This window comes from Bos grunniens, chromosome 21, assembly GCF_055505025.1.
Source record: "Bos grunniens cultivar Pamir isolate PY7600 chromosome 21, Bosgru_T2T1.0, whole genome shotgun sequence".
Lineage (NCBI taxonomy): Eukaryota > Metazoa > Chordata > Mammalia > Artiodactyla > Bovidae > Bos > Bos grunniens.
In genome coordinates this window covers 12,721,021-12,732,816 of record NC_141185.1, presented here as the reverse complement: position 1 = coordinate 12,732,816, position 11,796 = coordinate 12,721,021, and the positions used below count along the sequence as shown (strand labels likewise).

The following is an 11,796-nucleotide window of genomic DNA, read 5'->3' as shown; positions in this document are numbered from 1 at the left end:
GAGTCAGATATCATTTAGCAACTAAACCAAGGGATCACAGCTTTTGTAGAAAAGTAAAGTAATGCTCAAAATTCTCCAAGCCAGGCTTCAGCAATATGTGAACCGTGAACTTCCTGATGTTCAAGCTGGTTTTAGAAAAGGCAGAGGAACCAGAGATCAAATTGCCAACATCCGCTGGATCATGGAAAAAGCAAAAGAGTTCCAGGAAAACATCTATTTCTGCTTTATTGACTATGCCAAAGCCTTTGACTGTGTGGATCACAATAAACTGTGGAAAATTCTCAAACAGATGGGAATACCAGACCACCTGATCTGCCTCTTGAGAAATTTGTATGCAGGTCAGGAAGCAACAGTTAGAACTGGACATGGAACAACAGACTGGTTCCAAATAGGAAAAGGAGTTCGTCAAGGCTGTATATTGTCACCCTGTTTATTTAACTTATATGCAGAGTACATCATGAGAAACGCTGGACTAGAAGAAGCACAAGCTGGAATCAAGATTGCCGGGAGAAATATCAATAACCTCAGATATGCAGATGACACCACCCTTATGGCAGAAAGTGAAGAGGAACTCAAAAGCCTCTTGATGAAAGTGAAAATGGAGAGTGAAAAGTTGGCTTAAAGCTCAACATTCAGAAAACGAAGATCATGGCATCCGGTCCCACCACTTCATGGGAAATAGATGGGGAAACAGTGGAAACAGTGTCAGACTTTATTTTTCTGGGCTCCAAAATCACTACAGATGGTGACTGCAGCCAAGAAATTAAAAGACGCTTACTCCTTGGAAGGAAAGTTATGACCAACCTAGATAGCATATTCAAAAGCAGAGACATTACTTTGCCAACAAAGGTTCGTCTAGTCAAGGCTATGATTTTTCCTGTGGTCATGTATGCATGTGAGAGTTGGACTGTGAAGAAGGCTGAGCGCTGAAGAATTGATGCTTTTGAACTGTGGTGTTGGAGAAGACTCTTGAGAGTCCCTTGGACTGCAAGGAGATCCAACCAGTCCATTCTGAAGGAGATCAGCCCTGGGATTTCTTTGGAAGGAATGATGCTAAAGCTGAAACTCCAGTACTTTGGCCACCTCATGTGAAGAGTTGACTCATTGGAAAAGACTCTGATGCTGGGAGGGATTGGGGGCAAGAGGAGAAGGGGACGACAGAGGATGAGATGGCTGGATGGTATCACTGACTCGATGGATGTAAGTCTGAGTGAACTCTGGGAGTTGGTGATGGACAGGGAGGCCCTGCATGCTGCGATTCATGGGGTCGCAAAGAGTCGGACACGACTGAGCGACTGATCTGATCTGAAACTGAAGTCCAGGAGGAATTAAGGGCTTTTACTGCAGGTCATGGAGCAAATGAGAAGTAGGTACAGATTTGCGCTCAAGTTTGGGCTCTGACACTAACTAGTGTGTGTTCTTGAGCAAACCAGTCACTTCTCTGAGCCACCCTTGCCTCACTGGCAATATTCTGTTTTAGACCCCAGCTTTCCAACTTCCAAACCACCTCTCTGGGTGATGACTAAGAGCCTGACTACTGTATTTTACACTGAATTATTTAACATACTAGGCTTCCCCAGTGGCTCAGTGATAAAGAATCCGCCTGTAATGCAGGAGACATGGGTTCGATCCCTGAGTCAGGAAGGTATCCTGGAGGAGGGCAAGCAACCCAATCCAGTCTTCTTGCCTGGAGAATTCCCAGGGACAGAGAAGGCTGGCAGGCCACAGTCCATGGGGTTGCAAAGAGTCGGACACGACTGAGCAACTAACACACACCATGAACATAAGAAAACTAAGACCTCTGAGAGCAGGGTACGGCTTGCTGGTAGCAGAGGCAAGAAAGTGTATGGGGACCTATGACAGCTAAACTTTAGTACTGCTGGCCTAAATGTCGTTCTCTTTAAGAGACTTTCAGAAATTGATCTCTGAAACCAGCTACTTTCCAGTTTGTGAAATGCTCTGACTGGGAGTGAAGAGGAATCATTAAGAATGTTTTACTTTTTCTTTTTTTTTTTTTTAATATTTATTTATTTGGCTTGTGCCAGGTCTTAGTTGCAGCATGCAGGATTTTTTATTTTCCTTGTAGCATGCTGTATCTTTAGTTGTAGCTTGTGGGATCTAGTTCCCTGACCTGGGCTCCCTGCATTGGGAGTTCAGAGTCATAGCCACTGCCCCACCAGGAAGTCCCACTGAAGATGTTTTTCACTTGTGCAGATGGATCATTCCATTTGTCATGGCCAGGCCTCTGCCAACGTAGGAGATTCTATAAACAACAAGGTCTTACTGCATAGCACAGGGAACTGTATTCAGTGTCTTGTGACAGAGAATCCCCCGGCAGTCCTTTCACCAAGGTGGCCCTGGCCAGGTTCAGTTCCTGGTCAGTTCAGTTCAGTTCAGTCACTCAGTCGTGTCTGACTCTCTGTGACCCCAGGGACTGTAGCACACCAGGCTTCCCTGTGTGCTTCACTACCTCCTGAAGCTTGCTCAAACTCATGTCCATCAGTCAGTATTGCCATCCAACCATCTAATCCTGTTATCCCCTTCTCCTCCTGCCTCAAGTCTTTCCCAGCATCAGGGTCTTTTCCAAGGAGTCTGTTCTTTGCCTCAGGTGGCCAAAGGATTGGAGTTTCAGCTTCAACATCAGTCCTTCCAATGAATATTCAGGACTGATTTCCTTTAGGACTAACTGGTTGGATCTCCTTGCAGTCCAAGGGACTCTCAAGAGTCTTCTCCAACACCACAGTTCAAAAGCAGCAATTCTTCGACGCTCAGCTTTCTTCATAGTACAACTCTCACATCCATACATGTCTACTGGAAGAAACATAGATTTGATTGGACGGACCTTTGCCAGCAAAGTTATGTCTCTGCTTTCTAATATGCTAAGTTGATCATAGCTTTTCTTCCAAAGAGTGATTCCACAAGCCGAATGATGTGGCCAAAAGAAAAAGAATTCTGTGATAACCATATGGAAAAGAATATACAAAAAGAATGTATATATATATATAGATCACTGAATCATTGTGCTGTACAGCAGAAATTAACATTGTAAATCAACCATGCTGTTGTTGCTTGGTTGCTAAGTCCTGTCCATCTCTTTCTGCAACCGCATGGACTGCAGCCCACTAGACTCCTCTGACCATGGAATTCTCCAGGCAAGAACACTGGAGTGGGTTGCCATTTCCTTCTCCAGGGGCTCTTCCCAATCCAGGAATAGAACCCGCCTCTCCTGCACTGCAGGCGGATTCTTTGCTGCTGAGCCACCAGGGAAGCCCCAGTATTATACTTCAAGTTTTTTAAAAAAGATTTCTAGAAGGGTCATGGACCTAGAGAGGAAGTCACAGTTCCAGATTGAGCATTTAAATATTTTTCCACATAAAGCCTTGAGAAATTTTCCAGTCTTTGAAGAAGGCAGGCATGATGCCACTTACATAAGAAATAATCCCATTCCCTCCTTTGGCCTGGCCAAGGCCTAACCTGAGTCCTTACCGCCACCTGGTGGTTTGCAGATGAATAACCATTTTGGGGAAGAACCCGCACTCTAGTTACTCCCTAGTGACTTAATTTCCAGGTCATTTGTTGTCTATTTGAGTATATATGTAAGTACCTATGTATATATTTCAACAAACAACTTATTTCAAAATCGTTTGATACTTTCAGAAAAGTTACAAAGATAGTAAAGAGAATTTTTGTTTCTTGATTTTTTAGACATTCATCATTTTTATTTACATTTCTTTGATTTCTAAAGCAGCCGAACAGCTGCTGAAGTTTTTTAGCTATAGATATTTTTTTTCCCCTTGTGCTATTCAGTAGGTCCTTGTTGGCTATTAATTTTACACATAGCAGTGTGTTTATGTCAAAGCCAAACTCCCGAACTATCCCTCCCTGCTACCCTTCCCCTCTGGTAACCATAATATTCGTTCTCTAAGTCTGGGGTCTGTTTCTGTTTTGTAAATAAGTTCATTTGTATCTTTTTAAGATTCTGCATATAAGCAATATCATACTGTATTTGTCCTTCTCAGTTCAGAGACTTTGTGTATACTCACGTAGTTTCTCCTTTTAATGGCTTTCATTACCCTGGTAATTTGTCACCTCCAAGAAACCAACCTTGATATGTTACTTGTCACCACACTCCAGAGCATATTCAGATTTCACTCTTCCACTGAGATCCTTTGTCTGTTCCAAACGCCTGTCCAGAATACCACACTACATTTACTTACCAGGCCTCCTTACTCCTCTGGTCTTTGACAGTTTCCCAGTCTTTCCCGATTTTGATAGTTCTGAGGAGTGTTGGTCAGGTCTTTTGTAGAACATCCCTCAGTGTGAATTAACCAGGTGTTTTGCTCAGACTAGACTGGATTATGGGTTCTGAGGATGTGAAGCGCCCTTGTCGTTACATCATATCAGAGACACATGCCATCAACATGACTGATCCCTGCTATTAACATTGACCAAGCAAGGTAGTCCTGGTAGGCTGCAGTCCATGGGGTTGCTAAGAGTCGGACACGACTGAGCGACTTCACTTTCATTTTTCACTTTCATGCATTGGAAAAGGAAATGGCAACCCACTCCAGTGTTCTTGCCTGGAGAATCCCAGGGACGGGGGAGCCTGGTGGGCTGACGTCTATGGGGTCGCACAGAGTCGGACACAACTGAAGCGACTTAGCAGCAGCAGCAGCAATGTTTATGTCAGAATACCTTAAGAAAAGTTCTCTGGAGTCAGACTTTGTACCTCCCCCATCCCCTGGTCACTGAATCTTTGAGTCTCAATCCTCTCATCCGGAAAAGAGAGGAAGTGATGAAATGTTTCTCACAAAACTTAACAAAGCAGCACACAGTTGATTAAGATCAAGGACTTGAAATAGATGGCCTAAGTATAAATCCTGACACTGCCAGTTTTTAGTTAGGAAACCCTGGGCAAGTTACTTGACTTCTCTTTGCCTCTGTTTCATCTGTAAAGTGGGAAAACAAAAAGCTTTGCTTTCAGTATTGTTGGAGGACCAAATGCATTCAGTGGTGTTCAGTGCTTAGTCCACACAAGTGTTCAAAGTCAGCTATTATTATTGACTCTGGATAGATCTCCATGGCTGGGCTTATAACCTAAATTTAACTATACAGTCACCCCCCTCCGTCTCAATGCCTCACCTACAGGAGGGGTGCAATATTTATTAACACCTACGTGTGCACACATTCACAATGTCTATCAGCAAAACACAGCTAATACCACTTCCTATGGTGGCAAACAAATGACTGCTGCTGCTGCTCCTGCTGCTAAGTCGCTTCAGTCGTGTCCGACTCTGTGCAACCCCATAGACAGCAGCCCATCAGGCTGTGCCGTCCCTGGGATTCTCCAAGCAAGAACACTGGAGTGGGTTGCCATTTCCTTCTCCATTGCGTGAAAGTGAAAAGTGAAAGTGAAGTTGCGTCCGACTGGTAGTGACCTCATGGACTGCAGCCTACCAGGCTCCTCCATCCATGGGATTTTCCAGGCAAGAGTACTGGAGTGGCTTGCGATTGCCTTCTCCAAAAACAAATGACTATACGCATATAAACAAGATCGGAGTTACATCTCTGATTTTATCCAGAGTCTTTGTGTCATCTCCTGCTTAGCTTCTTTTCCTCACTTTTGGGCTTCCTTGGTGGCTCAGATAGTAAAGAATCGGGTTTGATCCCTGGATAGGGAAGATCTTTGGAGAAGGGAATGGCTACCCTCTTCAATGTTCTTGACTGGAGAATTCCATGGACAAAGGAGTCTGGTTCGCTACAGTCCATGGGGTCACAATGAGTTGGACATAACTAAGTGACAAACACACTTTTGTTACACACTTGTATTTGACAAGTTAAAATTACATACATTTAAGGAGGTACATGGAGAAGGAAATGGCAACCCACTCCAGTATTCTTGCCTGGAGAATCCCATGGATGGAGAAGCCTGGTGGGCTACAGTCCACGGGGTCGCAAAGAGTCGGACATGACTGAGCGACTTCACTTTCACTAAGGAGGTACAACAAGATGGTTTGATATGTATTTAACCTTCTGTAGGGGGAACACACGTGAATTTATGAAGAGTGAACCCATTTATTCATAACAGAAACATTATGACTTTGTATCTAAACCCAAAAGTGTATATCCCCAAACTGGCTCTTTGGGAGTATTTTTATTAAAGATTCTCAGTATGATCTTTCAGCAATTCTCAACTTTCATGCTTTCATTCTTCCTTTTTATTTTGAGACCAAATCACTAGCCCATGTCCAGCCTCCCTGCTGCCCACTGGTTTTACAGGTTCTTACTCCCCATTACAGCATCCAGTTGGCAGTGGTGTGTAAGAAAGATGTTGTCTATGGACTTTCCTGGTGGTCAACGGTTTGGACTCTGTGCTCTCACCGCTGAGGGCCTGGGTTCAATGCCTAGTCAGGGAACCAGATCCCATATGCTGCAACTAAAACAAGATCCTGAGGGCCACAACTAGAGATTTTGCATGCTGCCTGCATGCTACAACTAAGACCAGTCACACCCAAATAAATATGTTTGTTCGTTTGTTTGTTTTAAAAAAAGAAAGATGTAGCCCATACCAATTATTAAATGTTGTTAACAATCTGCCCGACTTCCCTTGTGAGGCTGGGTCCAGACACTCTTAGGACTGCTTCTCTTTCCTGGCAGTGGGAAGAACACGGGTCTTGCAGTAAGGCAGATGACAGAATTCTGAAACTAGTTGTTTCCCCATTTTGCAGGATTTTTACAAGGATTAAGTGAGGAAGTACTGGACCATTTAGTCTAGCCTGCCACCCAGAGGTATGCAATGCTCCTGTCTTTCCCTTCACCCTCCAGATTCAACACATTGATACCTTGGGACCTGCTGCTTGCACTCATTTGCGCAGTCTCATTTCACTCCATTGTGCCTCAGGAGAAGGTCCCACCAGCATTCTCAGTTCGAAAACTACTCCCTACCCCTGGGCACCAGGAGGAAAGTGTCCAAGGGACTAAGTGTCCAAAGGACTAAGACTGCAAATTCAGTGGCTTTCAGATTCATGCTTTTGAAACACTTTGTTCAAGTGAAATCGCTCTTGGAAACTTGGTATAAACAAAATAGGTTAAAAGGTCATTTTATTCACATTTATTTTATAAATTCACATCTATAATTGAATTTAATTCAATCTATAATTGAATGCAACCTATTAATATGACGTTTAACAAATAGATGCTTTGACGACACACATGAAAAATCTGGGGTTAGAGATGGCAGCTGCAAACTTACCAACCGCAGCGTTGAATTCTGCCTCTTGTTTTGATGGCATAGAATCAATAAAATTTCTATTCACACAGAAAATAAAAACCGCTGCTCATGATCTTCATGATTAATATAGGGCCAGACATACCTAACTGGACGTCCTTGGTGGCTCAGATGGTAAAGGATCTGCCTGCAATGCTGGAAACCCGGGTTCGATCCCTAGATCGGGAAGAAGGGAATGTTCTTGCCTGGAGAATTCCATGGACAGAAGAGCCTGGTGGGCTACAGTCCATGGGGTTGCAAAGAGTCGGACGTGACTGAGCGACTAACACACACATGCACACCTAAAAACCACCTATGACGCATCACGTGGGACAGCTACTCTGGTCCCCCTATTATCACACAAGCCGACATTTGAACGAAATCTGATCAGCATGTGCACCTGAGCCATGCCTGGACATCCTCTCAGAGTATCACATGTATGTGTGTAGTGATGAAACTTCTGTACGACTCTGAGTGATTAAAAAACAAATTCATGGGTGAATATAAATATATAAATACCACTGCTGAACTACATCCTTCTAGTCAATGACTAGAGAGACATTTAGGAGACATTACATGGGCACAGAAATGACAAAGGATTATACTAAGAATTGCACAAACATGAGTTACTTGGCAGCACAAGATAGGTTAATGTCTATCACTGAGCATACAGACTGTTCAGCCTCCGTGTTCTGCTTGCTGCAGATAGCCCTTCCTGATTTCCCAAGATTCAGAAGAAATGTCTCTCAAGTCCTGCCTGGAGGAGGGCGCCCTCTTCCTCCTCTTCAGCTGCCTCTTCATCCTTTATTAGTGTCAGTAACTCTAAGAAGCCTGCCTGCGCCGGTGTTCTGTGGACTGCTCCAGCAAGGACCTGCTCCAGGCTCACTCCAAGTCTCCTCTCTCTACCAGTTTCTGTAGTAAAGGCTCCAGCCTTAGTTCCTAAGCAATTTTCTCCCTCCTTCTGGCAAGTGGTCAGGTATTTGACCTGCAACTCCCAGAGCCTGCAGGCATTCAGGAGTTGTGATTAAAGGATTGTTTATCTGGAGGACACGAAAGATACCGGATGCTGAGTCTCTGAAGCTCTCTAGCAATCGCCTTGTTTTTTCGACATCTTACAACTTTCATATCCTCATCTTTTGAGTAGTATGAAACAGCCAGGATTCAAACTCTTCTTCTGGCTCTGGAGGATCACTGCCTGAGAAAACTTTCAGTTTTTTGTATTTCAGGTGTTACAGAGCAGGCTGAAGAGCCTTATGGACTGCCTGTGCCAACAAAGGGGTCCGCATTCCTAGAATCACATCCTAGTCTAGATCAAAGGGTCGTTTCCATACGTAAGAGCTCTGGTAAACTTACCCAATGTCACGCCCTCCCCCTCTAAGAGTTCATTTAATCTGCTTAAAAATTAACTATCTGGGTCAGGGGACTTAAAGATCACTCTACAGGCACCCCTGCCTCCGGGTATCTCCTTAGGGATCAGAACATGACTTGTCTCCTCAGTAAGTCCTATTAAGGCTACATTCCTGATCTCGTCCCTCCGGGACATTCTCCCGAGGAGTCTGTACTCCCCCAAGGGGGCTACACCAGCTCACAGATTTCTGCCACATCACAGGTCTGGGCGATGCCGGCAACCAACGGCGCTTTCCGCGAGTTCACATCCATCCCCCTACACCAGTCTCCTAAGAGCCTCAGCGTCATGGTGCCCCAAACAACAGATTTAAATTCCAATTTTTCCCACACCATTGACACCGCCGCAATTCACAGTATTCCTCCGCGGTACTACAGTTAAGTCTGGTTAACGTCCGGAGTTCCGACGAGCTGCGAGGACGAGGCAGTCAGGTCAGTTTGAAGGTGTCAATGAATGACCCTAGACTCGAGCCCGGAGAAGGCCCGCGCACCCGCGCCTGAGGCCAGCCCCACTGCGGCAAGCAGTCACCGGAGCCTCGGATCTAGCTGTCGGTGTCTGAGTCCATCGCCGGCAGCCGAGGCACCAGGGCCTGCTCGCGACGCTTCCCGGACCGCCAGGCCCGAGGAACGCGAGGGGCGGCCTCTTCTCCACTCGATGCACACCCAAAGGGGATAGCAGAGGCGCGCCGGGGAAACAGCTGACCGCCTGACGCTGCGGGGCTTTCCGCGAGGCGGAACAGCTGGGAGACCAGGGCCACGAGAGAAGCACCAGGGTGAAGCCTCGAGGGGGACTGAAGTGGCCAGGCTCGGACGGCCACCCACCAGAAGTGGGGATCTTTGCCACCACCCGCGCCTCGGCAACTTTAGCCAGTCAGACAGCTGGAGCCGATTGGAGAGCGCTTGAGGAGGCGGTGCCGCGGCCTGACGTCACGGGGAGGGCCGGGTCTTTCGGGGGCGGGGCATGCGCGCTTCCGGCCCGAGTCGGAAGCCACGAGTGTGGCAGCATCCGGGACGGCGGGCAGGCGGGCCAACCCGGACAGGAGGTGAGACCCGGGACCTGCCCAGCTCTGCAGCCTCGGCCGGTGGCCGCTGCCCGGCACTGGGCTCTCGGCGCTGCAAGGCGGAGAGGCCCGGGTCTGGCGCCGCCTGCGCAGCCCTGGTCGCGGCCGGCGGCCCCTGCTGCGCGACAGGGGGCGGGGCCGGCTGCAGGGAAGGCCCAGGTGTCGGGGGAAGCCTCCCGGCTGGGCCGACCGACACAGGCTGGGGCTCGGGCAGCAGCGACGGGGGCCAGCCCCCCGCGTGACCGGCTGCAGTCACGCTGTGCTTAATCACACTTAGTCTTTGCTCCAGGCTGGCCGTGCTCACCATTCTCCCAGCCGGTGACCCCGGGGGATTTCTTTTATGGTGGCTTTTTCTCTGAAATGCCAAAGCCACCCGATTATTCAGAACTGAGTGACTCTTTAACGCTTGCCGTGGGAACAGGAAGATTTTCGGGACCACTGTAAGTGTTTAAGAGTTACTGTCTTAACTTGGGGGCTCCGACATAGGTTTGACTTGAAGAACTAAGCGTTCATGTCTGCAGCAATACTGTTAAATCAGAAAGTATTTGAACTGTTAACAGTGAAATGTTCCGTAGGAAATTAATTTAATTACAGTTTAAGGGGCGGTGTGCTGGACCTGTTTAAGTCAGATATAGTGATTTATCTGTGGGCTACAATAAAAAGCATGCTCAATATATAATTAAACTTTATCATATCTATTACATAAAACGACCTGTAAGTTGTTTACATTTCTTAATAGATGTAAATTTAGTTATTTAAAACCTCAAATGCGTTATGGGGTATTTTAGAGCTCATTGGGGGAAAAAAAGTTAAGTACATTTGGAATAGTTGCCATGACAGCATTACTAGACCCTAACTTGTTTCTAACTGGCAGGCACAGAGCATGGAGAATGATGAATTTCCGTCAGCGGATGGGATGGATCGGAGTGGGACTGTATCTATTAGCAAGTGCAGCAGCATTTTACTACGTTTTTGAAATAAATGAGACTTACAACAGGCTGGCCTTGGAACACATTCAACAGCACCCAGAGGAGCCCCTTGAAGGAACCACGTGGACACACTCCTTGAAAACTCGGTTGCTCTCCCTGCCTTTTTGGTTCTGGACAGTTGTTTTTCTGATACCTTACTTACAGATGTTTTTATTCCTTTACTCTTGTACAAGAGCTGACCCCAAAACGGTGGGCTATTGTATTATTCCCATATGCTTGGCAGTTATATGCAATCGCCACCAAGCATTTGTCAAGGCTTCTAATCAGATCAGCAGACTACAACTGATTGACACATAAAATCCGTCATCATCTTTTCCTTACAAGTACAAAACTGCCAGTATGATATGGAGCCTGATCACAAGACTGCAGTTTCTTCACAGATCTCAGGAAGTTGTGGTGGGGCAGAAGCTTTTTAAAGAATGTGGCTAGGGGGCTAACTTTATCTGAATAATGAGTTTTTAGGTAAAGACTGAGAATCAGTACTACAAAATCATGTGGATGACTTCAGATTTTGGAAGTAAAATTTTATCTGTTATTTGCATTCCTTAGAAACTTGAATAAGTACCTGGACTCATATTTTTATTTTACTGTGCAACATAGTGATAATTCAGAAAATTTTCCTTTGGGGAAAAATGAATATGAACATTTCCATTGTGCTTAATGTAAAAAGGTCCAAACATGGTCATAAAATTTAAATTTTATACAATTACTTGGCTTGCTTTAAAATTCTTCAAACTAAAACACCAGTTCATCCCATTGTAGCTAAGGCAGTATGCTCGTTTGCTATCAGCTTGTGAGAAATTGGTATGAAATTATTGAGGTGATGGGTGTCTTGAGAAGCAAAATGTGATCTTCCTTTTGGTAATGCTACGGGTGCTGTTCATTAGCTAGAATTATTAATGCAATTAAAAAAAAACCTACTTGGGAAAAGACTAAATGTTTGAAAGCTGAGTAATCTAACACATAGAAAATGGAAACAAGGTGTTCAATGAAAGCAGTCCAGTCCCTGTCAGATGTGTGCTATCTAAACGATGCTCTCAAGTCACCATCCCTCTGATTTTCTTTTCTGCCTAAA

General features: G+C 45.6%; 1 protein-coding gene across 2 annotated transcripts; it reads left to right on the top strand.

Moving 5' to 3' along the window:
• Nucleotides 1-9,644: 9,644 nt before the first annotated feature.
• LYSET (lysosomal enzyme trafficking factor) lies at nt 9,645-11,427 on the top strand. 2 transcript variants are annotated; one of them, XM_086363163.1, is made up of 2 exons: nt 9,645-9,714; nt 10,607-11,427. In XM_086363163.1, exon 2 carries the CDS (start codon nt 10,623-10,625, stop codon nt 11,016-11,018), a length of 396 nt encoding a protein of 131 aa, XP_086219289.1. In that variant the 5' UTR covers nt 9,645-9,714; nt 10,607-10,622; the 3' UTR covers nt 11,019-11,427. The 2 variants fall into 2 exon arrangements, with proteins under 2 accessions (XP_086219289.1, XP_086219288.1); XM_086363162.1 differs by having other exon boundaries at nt 9,645-10,172.
• Nucleotides 11,428-11,796: the final 369 nt, after the last annotated feature.

Excerpts from the sequence above, each read along its gene's own strand:
- LYSET (XM_086363162.1), top strand. The coding sequence starts at position 10,093 with ATGCCAAAGCCACCCGATTATTCAGAACTGAGTGACTCTTTAACGCTT. Across the intron at positions 10,173-10,606 it reads GGAAGATTTTCGGGACCACT|GCACAGAGCATGGAGAATGA; the intron begins GTAAGTGTTTAA and ends TCTAACTGGCAG.